The sequence below is a fragment of the Anas acuta genome, chromosome 2, assembly GCF_963932015.1.
Source record: "Anas acuta chromosome 2, bAnaAcu1.1, whole genome shotgun sequence".
NCBI lineage: Eukaryota > Metazoa > Chordata > Aves > Anseriformes > Anatidae > Anas > Anas acuta.
Genome location: NC_088980.1, coordinates 90,260,048 through 90,278,747, shown reverse-complemented (window position 1 = coordinate 90,278,747; position 18,700 = coordinate 90,260,048). Strand labels below are relative to the sequence as shown.

General features: G+C 42.3%; 1 protein-coding gene across 7 annotated transcripts in view; it reads left to right on the top strand.

The window, feature by feature from the left end:
• EPB41L4B (erythrocyte membrane protein band 4.1 like 4B) overlaps nt 1-18,138 on the top strand; it is a 164,084-nt gene extending 145,946 nt beyond the window's left edge. For 5 of the 7 annotated variants that reach the window (XM_068671148.1, XM_068671151.1, XM_068671152.1 and 2 more), the window contains 3 exons: nt 11,131-11,199; nt 15,051-15,214; nt 16,875-18,138. In XM_068671148.1, coding sequence (XP_068527249.1) covers nt 11,131-11,199; nt 15,051-15,214; nt 16,875-16,944 — 303 coding nt within the window. In that variant the 3' untranslated portion in view covers nt 16,945-18,138. Of the gene's footprint in view, nt 1-4,613; nt 4,632-11,130; nt 11,200-15,050; nt 15,215-16,874 lie in introns of those variants that run through there. The other 2 variants (XM_068671150.1, XM_068671153.1) reach the window with 2 other exon arrangements.
• The last annotated feature ends 562 nt before the right edge of the window (nt 18,139-18,700 follow it).

The window sequence follows — 18,700 nt, the reverse complement described above, 5'->3', positions numbered from 1 at the left end:
CTCTCTTCTTCACTGTGATTAGTGACAATTGCATTTAGACTCCAGTGAGTAACTATTGTGTATTTGTTTTCTTTCAAACACACTAATGAATTGATATATGTGTAATTCTCATTCACATTTTTCCAGTGCGATAGCAAGTGTGATGCTAACTGCTTGGCTGTTCTGTGGAATTTCAATTGAATGCCTCCAAGCTCCAACTGAAAATGAAAACATCTGCTTTCCGAGCTGGGTTTTTTTTTGACTGTCTGGTGGGTGACTCAACTTGTAAAAACAGCAAAAAGAGCAAGTAAACTTTCTTTTTATTTACCACTCAAATGATCGGAACTGATAGGGAATCTTTTTTTTTTCTTTCTTTCTTTTCTTCTTTTGCTGTGGTTAAAGTAAAATCTAGTTGTCTACATTTTCTTTCCAAGGTCTGTATTTTGGAAAGCATCCTCAATCAAATACCAGAGAGTGGTTGAAAGTGTAGAGTGAAATATCAGGCCACCTAGAAATGCTTTCATTTTAGTAGTTTTGAAGTGTCTCAGTTTCAAGTAATGTTCCTTAATTAATTTCAATGAACTCACGTTTCCAAACAAAACATCATTTCTAAATTAGGCACTAATACCTACTCTACATACTCTTACAAAATACTGAGATAAAAACCTTTTTTAATTATTATTTTTTAAGTATAGAAAAAATTGAATCAGCACTGATTCTTTTGTAACAAATTGAATTTGAATGAATGGTCATTTTCTGACGAGAATTCCTAAGCAGCGCCAATAGCAGCCTCTTCTGAGAAGCCATCAGCAAGACCTAAGTGATCAATGACTTTCTCTCATCTATTGATCTGTCCTCTGCTTTTTACTGTTATTTACCACAGTGGGGAAGTCTCCTACCGAGGCATATTGTCTATTTAATTTGTTGTAGTCTGTCTACCAGTAAACAACTATGAAACAGAGACCCAGTCATTGACTTGTGAGATTTTCATCAGGGCAGATCTGTTGCTTTGCCTTTGTACAGAGCCTTTTACTACAGTCTCATAACTCAGAGGAATGGCAATAACAGAAATAAATGGGAAGTGGAACTGATAAATGTGAGTTTGCCTAAATCTCAGAATGTTTCTGGTAACTGCACAGTTTCTGTGCCTCATCCCAAGTATTGTGGATCACAGCAGAAAATTGTCATTTAATTGTGGAAGAAAGAAAACTTGCTTAAATCCAGATAGTCAACTATCATGGTAACTGGATTGAAACCCACTGAGCTCAGAAAGGGTCCTCTTCTTTTCATTACCATTTGCATCACACTGAAAAATAAAATGCTAAGCTGTTTTGGACTGAGGAGGAAAATTTCTACATGGGTAGATGTCCTCTACATCACAGCAGTTCAAGCCTGCTGACTAGAGAGCAGTTCTAGCATGCTCTTTAGAGTTATTCCCTGGAACTTGGCCACAGAACCATCACTGTGGAAGAACTGTGTATTTATGGCTTGTTTTATGGCAGGACATTCATCCCATGTTCAGCAACCCAAGACCAACCTCCCACCCTTCTTGGTGGAACAGCCAGCGAGGTCAGGAGAGTGAATCTCTACAAAACATGTTTAACTAGCTCATGTCATTTGTTGGTCCTCTGCCAAAGAACTGGCTAGAGTCTTGAAGTGCTCTGATGCACTGGAACATCACTTGGCCACTTTTGGCAAAGCGCTGTACGTTGCCAAGATGGCATAAAATGAAGAAGGTGCCCGTGCTGTCTGGCACTCACACCAAGGCATGTGAATGTGCTCTGCTGGGAACCCTGTTGGCAAAGCTGGATTTGGGAATTCATGTGCCGAGTACAGTGGGCTTCTGACCACCTGAATTTGTGTACAATTTGGCACTCATCTTGTGTTGCATCCGAATCAAGCAAACTGTCAAGACCAATAACCGTGAAGCTCAGGAGCTCACATCCAGCTAGAGCCCATGTGTTTGCATCAGTGGCTGAGCTGCCCAGACTTCAGACAAAGCTCAGCCTCTTCAAAGTGTCTGTGATCAGCAGAGCCACACGTTTGTGTGTGCCTCTAAAGCAGGTTTGCCCTTCAGATCCCTCCTGTCTTGTTGCTATGGTTTGGAAAAAAAAAAGAAAAAAAAAGAAAAAAAAAAAAAAGGACTGGAGAAACTGTGCTTTCTCCCCCACCAAGAACATGGGCATTTAGGCAGTACGGGTTAAGGCTTTCCTTCCCATCTACAGTATGGCTGAAGTGGGCATATTCCTGCACCACAAACAGCTAATTCCCAAACTCACGGGCATCACACTCCTAAAGCAGGCAATAAAAAAAAAAAAAAATCACAAAGTAATAAATAAATTAAAAAAAAAAAAAACTCCCCAAGAAAACAGAGTATCCTAGGTCTTAGACTTCAGCGGTCCCAAGGCTTTTGGGGAGAAGCTCAGAAAGGTAATCATAAGTCCCCTCATTACTCCCTCACTATGGGGTTGACAGGAGCATCCTCTGCTCCTCTTACAATTTAGAAAGGCTTCAAGGTTTTTCTGAATTGAATGAGTTAACCACAATTTTCCCAGGGGCCATAATATCAGCAGAGGTTGCCAGACCTCTGTGTGCTTCGGCCCCCATCACAACGTGGTGCTGGGAAAGGCCCTTGGAGGCAGCAGTGCTGGAAACGTGCCTCACAGGAAACCTCCAGCTCCCCGTTTGGCTCACCTGCAAGCTCCTGCTGGAACGGGCAGGAATCCCTGCCTGGGGACCAGGATCTGCTCGTGACACTTATTCACAGTGTGATTCTTCCCCTGAGTCAGTGCCACAAACAGACCTCCAGGGATGGGACTGTCATCATTTGGCCTCGCTCCTATTTCCTTCTTCCTTTCCTGTCCACTGCAGCATTATAATCTCCTTCAGTTGCTTTCAAAGAGATGTCTTTAATAATGGATCCCCTGCATCCTCAGCCCAACAAACAACTTGCAGGGAAGCAGGGCTCTGCTCAGATGGTACAGCAGCCTTCTGGCGTTCAAAATGCCGTCATTCCTGGCCCAAACAGAAGAGCTCTGTACTTTTCCACTCAGTCCAAAGGAGAAATTTCTGCTGTAATTAAGGAGGGGGGAGAGTGAGCTCTGTGCTAATAGGCCTAATCGATTGGGATTATCCCTTGGTTGGGACTAATCTCTTTAGTTATGGAAGATGCCTGAGAACAGTGTCTGGGTCTGGAAGACTGGATTTTAAGGCAGCATCCCGATCTGCTCTCGAAAAGATGGAAATAAGCTGAGAAAAGGAACAACACGTTCACTTTGTTGCTGGATTGGTTTAATAAAGGATTCAACAGGCACAGAGGCATCTGATGTGTTTTGTGGCGTTGAATTCACAAAGTATAACAATGCAAGTGTTTGAATTCGTAAATGTATGTGCTTAATGAGCTGTTGTGCTTGAATGCTTGTCCCAAGATTTTACTTGCAGACAAGGCAGGACCTGTTCTTTATTTCAGTGCTTATATGAATGATTCAGTAGCCAAGGGCATGAAGTTACGAATAAATAGGTTTTTTTTTATGCAACATATATCACAAAAGATTTTCTAGATATGGGATTGGATTTGTTCATGCACTGATCTTAAACCACACCATGGTTCTTAATAGACTTTTAGCTTCTGATCAAGTTGAGCTCAGTGTTAGGACCAAATGATTTTGTATCTGTGACATTTAAGGAAGCAGTGTTCATGTGGAAAGGGTGGCTTACTGCGATGGTAATGTCTTATTGCCATACAGAGGCACAATTTAGAGCAGACTTTTAAAGCAGTGAGACTGGCAAGCAGCAGCACAGTGCAGGAGTCAGCATCTCTGTGTATCTGAGTAGATCCTAACCCACAAGGGGGGTCACCAAAGTTTCTAGGCACGTGCACAGATTAATACTGTGGTAGACACTGGGACAGATCACATGCTGAAGCTGAAAATAAGCACAATTGTCCTCCTGGATGGATATATTAAAAAGTGGTTCAGCTTGTCATTATAACACTTGTTCCGTAGCTCCACTGACTTTAATCTACCTATGCTATTCTCTTCCTGTAGAATAATGAATTGTATAAACTCTTGGGGATTTTGGCAGAGCTGAATAGCCCATAAAAGTAGGACAGAAAATTAATACAAAATATTCCTTACTATCCTGACATTCAAGGAGACCATGATTGGTTGAGTTTCCAGACACTTTAGGACTATCAGCCAACTTTGCTCTTATACCAGTAGAGTTTGCTCACAGTAGAAAGACAAGCTATTTGTTTGTGTTGGACAGAAGTCAGGCAGTGCACTGTTTGTGTCAATCTGTCATAACTTTTCAACAGAGGAATGTGATCCTGAAGCTTTTGAAAATGTTAATGTATGTTATGTGGTTGTTAGTCAGCCTGTGTCAAAACGTATCTGGATCTGAAGTCTCTGTGTTAATAAGGCATGGTGAACCAACAGTTATCGGATGATGAGCTGTCGGTGTCTGTCCCTAGAAATAATCAGGTGTGGCTAGTGGTGAGTTTCCATCTGGTACAAAATTTATGTATAGTCTTCCTGCTGGCTGTCAAATTGGGAAATATTTGGCTTACCTGGGGCACTCTCATCTGGCAGTAATCACAGTACTCCTTTCCTCCTCTTCATGTTATCCATATTTAGTGACTTTCTTCTGTGACAAAAGTCTCCACCTGCAGAAGATGCCACTTGATTTTGCTAGCTGTGCACATGATCTAGGCACCTGGAGCATCGTTGGTTTCATTGGTAAAGACCAAGGGGCTAAAAAGGTAACTGTGTTAGCTGTCCTAGCAATGCAACTAACTTATTCTGCAGCGACGTTGGAGAAGAAAACCCACCACATCCAGCGAATGTACCTGCTGCTTTTTGTTTGTTTCCTTTCTGTGTTTTAAACAAAGACCAAGCAAATGCTGCAGTCTTTAATATGCATTTTAGCCAACACACCAAGACTGTGACATCATTTTGCCTCACCACATTTTCCTCAGGGGATGGTGACTAGGCTGACAGCCCATGCTGAGATTATGTTCTGCTTAAGCTTGTTCACCTTCACAGCAGCAGCAAAGGAGTACTGAAAATCCCTAGGACTGTGACAGCGTGGACACTGTTTTGCTTTCACCACATCTGAATTGTCCATACTCTGTCTTGTTTTGAAGAATTAAACGTGTTCTCCAAAACAGTCTCAAGGCAAAGCTACGTTGTAAAGCCAAACCCAGGACATGCATTCCCTTCTGATGTGCTGTAGAGCTGCAGTGCTGGCTTAATAACATTATTTCTGCCCCCTGCTCCACTACTTCTGAAATCACTGTGCTAGCAGCTCAGAATTACAATCCTTAGAGCAAGGATTGGCAGAGTTCTGTCTATCAGGGCAGTATAAGAGGGATGCTAGCACCTACACAATTTGCAGGGCTGTCCTTCCAAGTTAGTACAAAAGTTGGCGTGAAGATTCGGGATTTTATCTTCACTACTGTGTTTTAGGTAGACCTACTTGTAAATATCATATGCCTTATACTATAGCCACAAACTACTGTATGTTAAGTACCTGTGAAATGCTATAGCTACAGCAAGGCAAGGTTTCAGCAGAGGCTGAGCCATGTACATCGCTCCCATGAACTCCCTTGAGCATCCATGTGGGAGCCAGAGATTGCTGGAGCACAACCAAGGAGCCACACGGCCACCTCCTGATGACTCCTCCCTGGTAGGAATGGTTGCATAAGGTGACTCTAAGAGGAAGGAAAGCGTCTGAGGAAGAGGAAAATATTAGCAGGATTGCCTGAGGCCCATTGAGACATCAAGAACGAGGTGTCTGCTGGCTGGCACGTTTGAGGACAGGTGGATTCAGTGCCGAGCAAGACTCAGAGAAGGGCTGGTATACTGCAACAAGCAGAGGAACAAAACACTTGTCATCTGAGGGATTCACAAGCAAGCCTGGCTCAGACAGCATGGGATGAGGGTGGCTCTCTACATGGCACTTGCATGATCAAGGGAGACCTGAAGACCAGGTGGAGCTGGGAGGGAGACATCCCAGTGCCATCTCCACAGAGGGAACAACAGCAGCCAGGGAGATTTATGAACACCGAGTGCTCCTGGATTGGCAGAGCACAGAAACCCATCCTCTTCTGAAATGTCTCATTTGGTGCCTTAGGGCGTTTTCAATGGCACACTTCTGCAAAACTGCCCCTCTTTAATGTGTGTGAATTAAATCCATCTGCTGACACTGACACGCAGAACAAGCAGAAAGCATCCTGCCTTCCTTGACAAGAAGGTGGCCTGGGATGCAGCACGCATGGGATTCACACCAAGTTTGGTTCATCAGGGCATTTAGTTCACGCTGCCTTTTCCAAGAGTGATTAGCCAATGGTATTACTGGTTTACATCTCCATCCTGTCACAAGTTCATAATTTAGGCTGATTTTTGCCTTGTGCACCCAGGCAGCGACTATGCATGCCTGCCTGTCATGTCATTTTTGTTGCCACACACAAAGGGAATGAGCTGGCGTTAATGTTATGTGAGTGGTCATCGGAGCCAAGAACTACTTCCACACAAAATAGTTTGTTTGGCCATGAAGGTACTGTGTGGTGAAAAATACCAGAAAATCTTTGTTTTCACATTTTCCACCTCATTATGGATATAGCCACCAAAATAACATGACAGCAGAAATGGAGCTTTACTGAATAATTGCAGGGTTCAGAATCCTATCACTGCTTTTGGAAAGTGGGTCTAATAGATAACTCATGGTTTTTAAGTCGTATCACTCATCAGGACTGGGAAATGCTAATGCAATTTACTCCAGGAGTTTCAGTTGCTGATTTTTTCTAGTTTGACAAGTCGAAATGAATCTCACCTCTGTGCTGTACGGATGTGATGGTATTTAACTTATAGCATGCGTTTTTTAATAAAGCACCACCGAATATTCCTCTGGCTGTATGTGTATACTGAGAGATGTGTTTACGGCACCATTTCAGGTGTTAGCAGCTCTGCTTCTGCTCCAAAGCACAGGAACTTAGCAAAGTGTTTGTCTTGCGTAAACCCACTGACAGCACACAGCTTCTCCAGCATATTGTAAGGTCAAGGTGCATGGGATGGGGGTGAAGCCAAGTGAAGTGAAGAACAACATTTGCCTGTCAACAGCACAACAGCTTATCAGACCCTTGCAGAAGGAGAAGCTGTTGTGGCAGGGCAGTGGATACACTGGGTACTCTAAATGTAGAAGAACATACCCAAATTAAGCCTGCTGTTCCCCAAAGTGTCATTTTTTTTGGAACAGCAAGGACATTTATAATATTCCCCTCTGATAGAAATACCAGAAATAGCTCATTTTATTTCAATTAACACATTCCAACTACTAACTCATTTTCCACAACTCTCCTGCTGTTTTCATTTCAGGTGGGAATACTCCTTCTTTGTCTCTCCAAGTTCAGTTTGCTTTTATGAGAACATTTCATATTTTTTTTTCTTCTAACCCACTTAAAATGTGTACAAGTGTTCTTACCGAGATTTTAAACGCTGTCCAGAAGACGTTTTTGCACACATGAAAAGGAGAAAGTTCTTATTATGTTGTCCCTTTTCTTCCTTCACCCTCCTTCAGTCTTCCCTGCAGTATAAATATCAAGGAAAGCTAGTGCTGTTAGTTCTTTCTGGTTGTGACAGATACCTCCAAAATGTGTCAGCCCCATGGATGGCTGAGTGCAACAAGAATTTTTGAGTACTAGCAGAAAATTATCCACAGATAATTTTTATGTAACTTCTTCCTTTTCCTTCCTTCCTTCCTTCCTTCCTTCCTTCCTTCCTTCCTTCCTTCCTTCCTTCCTTCCTTCCTTCCTTCCTTCCTTCCTTCCTTCCTTCCTTCCTTCCTTCCTTCCTTCCTTCCTTCCTTCCTCCCTTTATTTCTTTCTTGAGCCAAGTGTTCTTTTAGGCTTAGCAAATTCTCAACTTGCTAAGCCAAATATTCTAGAGAAGGAGACACTTGTCCAGAATAGTTCTGCTATGGTAGTGCTCCCTGACCTTTCAAGCTAGAGGCATGTGAGGTTGTGAAACAAGCCCTCAGCACACGAGGTGCTGCTGGAATGCACAACTCTGCAGTGTGGACACTGTTGCCACTCCATCTGCCAGCATGAGGATTTTTGTGCCCAGTTGTGTGCTTTAACGCTGTTTTCTCTTGGTTTGTTTTATACCGAAGCAGACAGCATACCTCAGCAGCCCATCAGTTGACAGTCCACTAGCAGCTACTGTGTTTTGCTAGTCTGAGCAGCTACGGTTCAGCTGCGTGAGACTGTCCTACACAGGGAGCTGCCCACCTCCTCTCTCTCATCCCCTTAAATTCACAGTCCCAAGTGAAGCCTGGAAGCTCCTGAAGGTCTCCAAGGGTGGAGAAACTGCAGGTTTGTGGTAGATGGGTCTGTTCTTCTTTCATTCTCAGCCCTCAGGTGGCAACATTTAGATCATGGCCTCCTGTTCTGGTCAGGGAATAGTATTGCTTTCTGAGCTACTCTGAATGTTGACACCATGCAATAAACTCATCCACAATGCCAGCATCAGGAAGACACTCGCACCCAGCACCACTGCCCTTGTGTGGTGGGGCAGGAACAGGCAGGGTTTGCTTCCCGCTGGCAGCTGCTGCTGGCTGCTGCTCGCCTCACAACACTGCTGGCCAGGGTGGACACGCAGGACAAGGAGGCCAAGGTGTGGGTGAAGTGGTCTTTGAGGTTTCCAAATGCAATTTTACATAAGCCGGTTGCCTAACTGGTGCCTTCCCTTATTGTCTCGCCGTCCTACCTTAGCCTCAGTCTGAAAAGTGTTTTTGAATATATGGATTTTTTTCTGCAATTACGTGGATTAGGATGTTGTACCCCTTTCCTCCTGAAAAGAACCAAGCTGTGAACAGTTAAGGACTGGTGCTGAGCAGACAGCAGTAGTGGTCTTATCAAGGTCCAGGCCAGGGCCAACCAGGCCCAGGCAAACCAACAAACGCCGTTGTGCCATCTGAGCAGCACCGGCCTCTTCTCAGAAGGAAACAAGAAAAAGAAAGACTAAATCCTAAAGGCTGAGTGGGATGGTTTCTGTTTCTCACTCTTAAATGGAAAAGAAGTGTGCTTTTTTTCCACCCTCTGTTCCTTAATTTCTGTTTTCAGTTTCATTCAGATGCCGGAAATTGGTGGGTTTAGAGCCCACAGAGCCCTTCATTTGTCGGGATTGCCTTGTTCCTGAGATTAAATAAACGCAGCCCTGCTGGAGAGGAAGTCATGCTGATAACTAAGCCAGATTAACTGCTTTTTGCTGGGTTTTGATAGGCAGGCTGGCCTCAGCCACACGCATGGGTCGCAGCGCTGATTTTGCAAGAGGGTGCTCTGCACCACTGCGTGCCTCGGCGTGCAGCCAGGGCCGGCTGGCGTCCTGAAATATCCCAAATCCCAGGGGGCCCAAAAATTGTTCTGCGTCCTTTTCCTTTTCTATATTCAGGAACTGCACTTCATTTCCTTAATGAGCCCAATCTGCAAAATGAGAAAAAAGTTTGGCCGTGGTATATCAGACTCAAAAACGCACATGAACAACCAACTTCCCATCCCGGTGTTGCTTTGCCTTTGGTTAAAAGATGGGATTTACAATGGAGCATGCTTATGTTTTGTACTGTTTGTTCTTGCAAGGAGCTATTGCTTCAATGTGATGAGTAGATCCAACCAGCAGTATAGTATACATACACTTTGCTGACAGAAATATACATCTATAAAAAAGTGTGAAATTTTCTTTGAAGTGTTTGCATAGAAAATTATGATTTAAATGAATTTCTCCCTTGCACAGCTGTTTGTTTGCTTGCACCTGTATGATTGATTTATAGCCACGTCTGTTCTGTTAAAAAAGGTGTTTAAATGCTGAGCTGTATTTTTGCCATCTATACTCCTCATGTTTAAGAAGCCCAACGATTAATGCCAAGACTAATGCCACGTGTTCGCAGAAGCAGGCCTACAGATGGCTGTTAATTTCCCTTGGCATCCTTATAAGCCAAATATGTTTCTGTTATTTTATTTGCAAAATAAACACTATATATTTACTTAATTATATCTGACGTCATAATTTCAGGTTTTGCTTTGGCTTACAAGGGCTTAGGGCATTCAGGGTAGCTTTCCTGGTTATTCAACAGCAGTTACATAGCTGTAGTTAGCAAGTTATGCTGGAATACATGCATAACAAATGCACAGCGGTTTCTATAATAAAGTAAAAAACACACCTGTACACTGAAAAATGTGTTTTTCCAAATGGAAAGCATGAAGAGCGGTTCAAAACCTGCATTTGATATTTTGTCCTCCCTTTGAAGGCATGAATAATGTCTGCATTCCAAAGAGGAAGCATCACTCGCAATGGAGCAGGGCAGAGGTTGTTGCCACTTTGAATATTTCTTTAATTTCCATGGACATTTGAAATAATTTTCAGGGCAGGAGTGACTTCCAACAGGGCCTGGGGCAGTGACAATATGCTCTAGGCTGAGTCTTCTCCATGCAGGGACGTGCTGGTCTCTAACCTGTCCATTCCAGGTCCTGTAATAAAAACCTCCTGAGCTCATCCTTGAGCACAGCCCAGCGCTTGACACAGGCAGACAGCCAGATCCCAGCAGCTGCCTGAAACAAACAGTTGTCCATGCATATCTTTTATTTTGCATGGAGTTATCTTTCGATCCCATCTTATGTGATCGTTTGTCTTGCACAACAACTGTGTAACTGAAAATGTGGGGGAGTAAAATATGTAAAGCGTATATGTAAAGCATATGTAAAGCTCTTCAACTGAAGTTTCTGCACTGTAAAAAATTGCTTCTGCACTTCATATTGCATATTTTTAAATGCAGTGCTCGCTGAAGGAAGCAGGTAATGATCCAGTGACTGTTTACAGAATTGGAAGGTATATTGTATGCAATCAGCTCAGAACCTGCACAACAGATTTAATTACGTGGTAAAAATCAGTCTATTAGGTTTTCATATTTATGCTTTGACTATTCATCATCAGGTTTCTGTATGCGTTTTTGGAGGGGTCTTTTTTGGTCTGGTCCAAGGGCTGCTGAACTGCTCTAATTTGTTGGATATGTCACTATAGTTGCAATGCTTTGCTGCTTTTTTTTTTTCTTTTCCATTTTTATGCTCTGAAAGTAACATCTTTTTCTTTATCTTTTTTAAAGATAAAGACATTCCCTGCTGATACATCTAATCCTTTTTTCGATCCTTTTACAACAGTACCACAGTTTTCTGTAAGTAGAATGTGCAACTAAAAAACTGTGTATTTAATGCACTTCCAAGTGACTTTTTTTTAACAGTCTCATAAACTTATGTGTTAAGTAGTCCTCAAAAAAAAAAAAAAAAAAAAGATAAATTCCAAGCAGAATTTAGAGTGAAAATCTGTTAAATATTCCCATTATGCAAATAATTAACTTGCCTGCATTCAGACGTTGCTGCTTACTAGACAGAGGACTAAGAGTTAAAGGTCAAGGCTCGCTGCTAATGCAGTCAGACCCCAAATGCTGTTCAGTTCAGGACTTGTGAAGCTCCGTAGTGTCACTCCAATGGAGTGGGAATGACTCAGTCCTCTGTCTAGCGACTGCATGGCCTGCTGCCTGAAACTGCTTGCTGTGCCATCACAAAAAGGGGCCTGATTTTCATTGAATTTGCATCTGAATTTTAAGGAATAATTATGGTTAGTGTGCTGATGACTACAATGATATCCTTGTATAAACTCTTGTGTTTACTTGATAATCTGAATCAAATATTGAACTTAATTCTTACTAAGCTTTCACAGAAGTTGGGATTTAGTTTTTTTCGGTAAGGTAAACTACATGCGAACAGAAACAATTATTTTACCACTCCAAAATAAAGTCCAGTCCAAGCCCTACTTTAAGGGTAGGAGCATTATGTAATAAGTGTGACAAAATGATCTACTCAGGCAATTCAGAGTGTTCTGAAAGATTGTTGGAGGACTTGATATAATGGAATATGTGATGTGGGACTCTAATTATAACCTTTCCCGTCCTTTCCAATGGGAGAATGGATTCTGGTCTGTAAGAAAAATTCCCAGCTTCTAATTGTAAACCGCAACAACTGGCTTATAGTTTATTAGTTTGTTTTGTTTGTTTGTTTTAAATTACACTGACAGAATGAAGCATTTCAGCCTTTAACCTTAAGTTTTACTGGTATCTCTGATCTATATCTAGTATATGATAAGAGACAAGCAACTTCAGTCTCTGTTGGGCCACGTGCAGTGACTGTCTGCACTTAATGAATTAAAGGGCGAGGCTTTTCTTTCACAATAAACCTGATCGTGGGATTGGATCTAAATGCTGCTTTTCTCCACCTAAGTATTTCAAAGCCAGAGTTGGTCAGGCTCCACAGGATAAGTCAGTGCTACTGTTGAGCTTTTAAGAAATGAATCCAAAAAGGAATATATCACAGCAACTTTTCACTAGGTTGCCCAGGTCCAGATAGTATGTCTGTTGTAAAACCTAAGCCAAAGTTACACTGTTCGTATCTTTCATCACAGTGCTTTATGTAAGCAAAAAGATTTGCCCAGAATAGCTTTCCTATTAAAGGGTAATGATTGTCAGGAAATTATTTTTCTCCCTATGATGATTATAATGAAAGTAAAATATAGGAGAGCAATATTAATTATTTTTTTTTTTTCCATTGGTGGGCATAGAACTTTAAAATCCAAACAGAAGCTACCCAGATATGTTTTCTCCACAGCTATTTCCATCCTGTAGAAAGTGGTTACTTCATGGCAAATTCAAATGCTGAAATTTTTGTTATACTCACAGGAAAAAAGAAGGAAAGTTCAAACTTAGCTTTCAGAAATTCTCCCTTTCTCTCCTTTTCCTGGGCAGGGGTGGCAGAATCTAGATCACAAACATTTCAAACAACATTACAATAAAAACCTAATCATGAAATCCCATGCATTGCTTTAAGTGAGTTATGTACAAATATCTTTGGTAAACCAGCTGGTAAACCAGCCACTACCTGGAGGACTGCATGAGGATGGGAGAGCAATTAGGAAGGTTAATTACGCTTTGGTCCTGTGCTTCATGGTCCTCTGTCCCAGCCCAAGGAGACGTGCTTCTCCTCAGCAGTGTTTCAGTCCACCCTGATGCATGGGCTCTTCCAGGGGCTTGGAGGTAGCTGAACCCGAGAGGGAAGCTGTAAGGGAAAGCTCTAGATCAGTGCTAGGTCTTGCACCTAGCAAGATCTATCTCCGAGTGTCCTCCAGTCGCACACAGCTATCAGCATTTCAGACTCCTTTTTTTTTTCTTTCCTTTTTTTTTTTTTTCCCTTGCTCCCCCTTCACTTTTACTTATTTATTCATTTATTTTGCTTGGAGCAAAACATTGAAATGTTACTGAGCAGAGGGCTTCTCTTTGTCCACTGGTGTTGAGGAAAAAATAGAGAACTTGTTTTCCTGGAATGCTTAAAAAGAAGGTTCGTGCCAGGAACCCCCCTGAGTTTCAGAGACTTCCACAGAGAAAAGGCATGGCTTGATGACCATATTCTCAGTGGGAGTAAGTCACATAAACTTAAAATTAATTGAATTATATCTGTTTAAGCCAACTAAATATATATTTTTTCAAACATACTCTGTAAACTGTTACAAAAAGATGCTTTGGATATATACAGTAAAACCATTATCTGGAGCAAACACACTTGAGGATTCAGGACAAATCTTCAGCAAGTGTAATTTGCCATAGTTCTGCCGATTTCAATGAGGCTGGGAGAATTTACCTCAGCCTCACAGGGTGGTGTCTCATGCTCTTGCCATGAGTATCACCTGGCAGCCCTCAGAGGATGGGGATCCTGTGCGAGGAACACCAAACCCCATATCCCTGTAGCCTGTAAGGCTGAGTTCTGAAAGCTGAATGACAGAGAAGTTTGAACAGGCTGCATTAGCCAGTATTTGCACATAAAATTGACCAAGGTTGAAGAGGGAGGCTTTCTTTAGTAGGTTTTATGTTTTCCATTTTGATTAATTTTGTGGAATTAATGGAATTTCTATTGCTTCAGAGCTTGTCTTGGAGCATATCACATGCTTTTAGCTGAAACACGAGCAGGGACATGCTAAAAAAATAGAATAAGCGAGCAAACCTACCACAGCCATTCCTTCCTGGGCTCAAATAATTGTCCCAATGACTAAACTGGTTTGTTTGTTTAGATTAATACTACATGGCTTGCAAATTTTGAGAGCTAATTAAGAAAGAAAAGTCGCTATTCAAAGAGCTGTATCACTATCATATGCTCCCTTATGACAGTGACTTTTCTTCCTCCCTGCCACAAAGTCTGAACAGGAGGGAGAGCTGCCACGACAGAAATTGAGCTGGTGCCAGCAGAAGCATCCCCTAGTGGTCCCAACACACTGATGAACTGAAGTTGCTCTGTGCCCTTCCCAGGTCAGGGCCATGCAAGCACTGTAGGCACTAGTTACAGTGGTTTGGCATGAGAAATGATGCTTGCCAAAACACAAGGCAGGGCTAATTTATTTTTAAGGTTTATCCCCTCCCTCCCAGCCACATAGGAGGGTTGGTCTTTGCTGTAATCCTGTGGTACTGACCTGCCTCACCTGAAAGATTTGGCCATTTGTCTGTAACCAGCACTTCCAACCTTGGAATTCCTCTTGAGGGATGGGGATTTTGAAACCTAGACTACAAGTGGGTGCCACAAAACAGTGTAGTCAGAGGATCCACAAAGCAAATTGAACACAACTTGTGAAGAACAGTCCAGAAAACCCTTCTCATCAGCATGCTGCTGTGTTTTTAGGGAAAACACAATCATAAGCAGCATTCTCCAGACTGATTATGCCTTTCATCTGAATGCTGCCAGTCCCACACAGGGCGTTTTCATCTCACAGAGCCATCAGGCTCGTCCTCGGGCACGGCTGCCAGCGGGGCAGCCTGCTCTGTGCCCACAGATGTTGCACTGGGCAGCTCTAGCTACAGCCTCCTCTTCCCTTTAGGGCTCGCTGCTACTGAGTGTTTGGCAATGAATTGGGTGGTGAAAGTACACAAGAGCAGTAGAAGCTAACCTACACCTTTCCTTTCCCTGTCTGTATGCATTTTTTTTGTTGTAGGCAGAATTTACGGACAGCAAATTGCAGTGCTGCGTGGTGCAGTCGTCGCCTAAGCTATCGCCGGTAGCAAAATCGCCCGTCCTGAGATCTCTGGCAGAGACTATACCGACTCCGACGGTGCAGACAATATACACGTCACATAAACCAATTTCGCTGGCGGACAGGTACTGTGCAGTTCTTTCACAGCAATGCTATGATGCTCTGTGCAGTGAGGGAGTCAGCCGGATTTCTCTTTTTCTATCATAATTACAGTGGGGATAATTCAGCTTATTTCTAAAGTGCCTTTTCTGCTGATACCAAAAGATTTTGAGTTGCTGCTTGACACCTACTTCAGAATAAGTGAGCTTTGTAAAGAAATAGCTATACTTCCCATTTGCTCTGAGGAAAAAAAAAAACAACAACAACAAAAAATTAATTAACAGCTGCAGCCAGCAGTGTACCATTTCTACAGCCAATGGCCTGTAGAGAAAGGGTTTTACAGATTTTCCTCAGGCAAGTCATTTCCCATGAACCACAAAGGTTTTCCTTTAATAATCGCTGTCGCAATTTGTTTTTTGAAATTAAATGTCCGTGGGGGAAAGCTAAGGTTGAGAAATACCTGCTCTTCTAAATGAAAAGCAGACACTGATTGTTTTTTCATTTTTGTCTTTGTATGTTTTGTTTTGTTTTGTTTTGTTTTGTTTTGTTTTGCAATGTCAGGCTACAGTGGCCTTTCTTATAGTTTTTCAGGGAAATAAAATGCCATTCCATCTTTCCACAAGCAGCTGCATTCAGTTTCTATTCTCCCATCCTGCTGGTTTTGCATGTTGGCTTCTTATTCCAGAGTTTAATCAAAGCTGAATTTCCCAAGCTGATAATTTACTGAATACAAATGCAGGAGTGGATGTACTCAATACTTCTGGAGCACAAGAAGTCCTAAGCTTATGCTGAAGACAGAAATCGTTCCTTGGCATCATAATACATTAGCCTTTTTTACTTTTGGATTTACAGTCAATTCCCACTTTCATTTGTTAACTATTTTGGCAGATGTTGGTTTAATTGCACTTGCACATTTGGTCAACATTGCTAACTCACCTAAAAATATATCGTTACGGTAGAGGTGTAGTTCTGAAGCTGCAGTACTGAGCTCAGCTTCCAGAGGATGTCCCCAGCTCAAATGAGTGATTCCACCCCTGCCTTGTCTATGAACAAAACGTCTGCAAACTCCTTTCCACGCATTAGCTGCTTAATTCCCAGAACAACACAGCCAGCAGTTGGTTTTCTTCCCCATGCTATTTATTAAAAAGATGGGATCAGCAGCCCAGGGCACTCCCAGTGCTGCAGAGCCCACAGGCTCGAGAGCAATTCGATGTGAGAGCGAGGACATTCAGGCTGTGCTTCTCCACCCTGATGGGTGCAGGTGAAGTAAGGCTGTGCTAAATTCAGTTTACATAGCTGTCCCCCCCAGCTCAAACCATGCTGAGGAGCAGAGGGCTGTAACATCAGTCTTTTGTGTGTTGGCATTTACTGTAGCTGCTTTGTTTTATTTTTAGAGTCCTAGTCCAGCTTCCTTTGAAATCGGCAGCCTTTAATGGCGATGAGGTTAAAACATAAACTGTTTTGCCATGTGGGTCTTTTTGTGTCCTTTTTCTTGCTTCTGTTTGCTCTTCAGAAATATCAAGCGGTACTTGTTGTTGAATCAGCCATCAGTTATCAGCTTTTCACTGAATTGAGTTTGACCTTTTTCCCCCTCCTTTGGTATTTTGAAAATGTTAATTATTTTAAATTGAAATTTGAGACTTATTGTTGTTCCCATAATTGGCTGTTTGTGCATTAATTACACAGCGCTGAGACTCTGAGGCGTGAACTTGAGAGAGAGAAAATGATGAAAAGACTCTTGATGACAGAATTATGAAATTCTCGCTTCCGTCAGATGGAGAATGGATTGGGGCCTTTCATGTGCCTTCTGTCTGTTTACATTCCTCTGCTTCTGTGTACTCAACATAATGCATCGGGAAAACGTGTGATATTCCTGACTCGCCTGGATTCACCACGGTCGGTTAAAATTAAGTCTCGGCTAGACTTTAACTTGAAGGAGTTCCTTTATTCGTTTGCTGCTGGGAAATAAACCTTCAATCCTTTGTCTCTCCTGAGATTTTATACTATTAACACAGTTAATTTCAGGTTTGGTTTTGGTAAATCTAGGGCAAAAAGGATCAGCAAGGAGCATACTGATTTCTATTGGGAAACACTGTTCTGTACATATGTTAATAAGTGCACAGAAATTAATGTTATGCAGAATATTTTGATAGTAACATAGAAAATATGTCATTTTGTACAACTGAAAATTGCAATGAGCTACTGCTATTTGTTAAAGAATCATTTTTAAAGCAGAAGAATGATTATTACATCCTAACCCCAGGACTGTTAGTCTCCACAGAAAAAACGAATGGCTGTCTTATTAAATTCCTAACCTTAACCTTTACTCAGAGATATAAATAGCTGCAAGGGGGAGGACACCCCTCCGTACAGGTATACGCACCCAACGCTCCCTATAGTCCACCGTCTTGACCTAAACCTGAAACTAAATCTTACTTTATTTCCATTAAAGATTAAAAAAAAAACAGTTGTTTAAAGTAATTTGCTACTGACTTTCTAGCTTGATACTGACTTTTTTTAACTCAGTGGGAAGTTTTAACTTCTCCAGGTTGCCTAGGCACGAGGGCCTGCCCACACTCAGAGGGCTTCTGCCCTGCGCTGGAGGTTTGCAGAGCCGCATCAGCGTGGGCACAGCCTATACAGAGAGGGTGTTTTCCCTCCTGGATAGACAAACCACCTTCCTGACCAGCAGTAATGGATGGATCACATGGAAAAATAACAATAGTTTGTGGCCTAGCTGTGTCTCTACCCATTTTTCACACTACTAATCAGCACATCCCTAGGGGCAAGGCCTTGAAGGTTGGCTTCACGCACGCAGGCCGCCTGCGCTTGTGGTGGGAAGGTCTCAGGCACAAGGTTCGTTCCCCTGTTAGCAGGACCTCAAGGAGTGTGTTTGTGGCATGCAGGTAACGCGACCAACAGTTTCCTATTTAAAAACAAATTTTAAAAATATAGTTCTCCATTTCCCCCTGTTCAGCAGTGCAGGGTTATCTACAAAGCCACCACCAACTGACCGTCAGCTACAAGGTACTATTCCAACAGGAAAGCTTTTGTGCGTTTTGTATGGCTGAAGATGTTTATTTTTCTGTTACTCTGTACACTGTGTTCTCTGGTTTGTATTAAGATAAAAGATTGTCCTTAATTTGGTACTGATTACGATGGCTTTATCTCAGCTTAACCTGTTTGCTTGTGTGGAGGCTGGGAAGTGACTGCTGTGAGACTGAGTTTCCTTCAGAGTTAGCTTGTGCTCTTTTGCTGAAATGAGATAATCTTGAGAGCATTATAGGACTGTGGATTGCAATGTCAGAGGTATAAAATGACTTGTCTATTTTATATTCACTGGGACAAGAAACTAGCATTAGGCTCCCCAGTTCAAATCTGGCAACCCCAAACCTTTCCCGTTGCCGTAAGATGGGGCAAAACAGACAGCGTAAGTGTTAGGTAGAAACCTGCAATGCAAAATGTAATGAAGTAGCTCAACACGAGGAATGGGCACAAGGAGTCATAGAAAC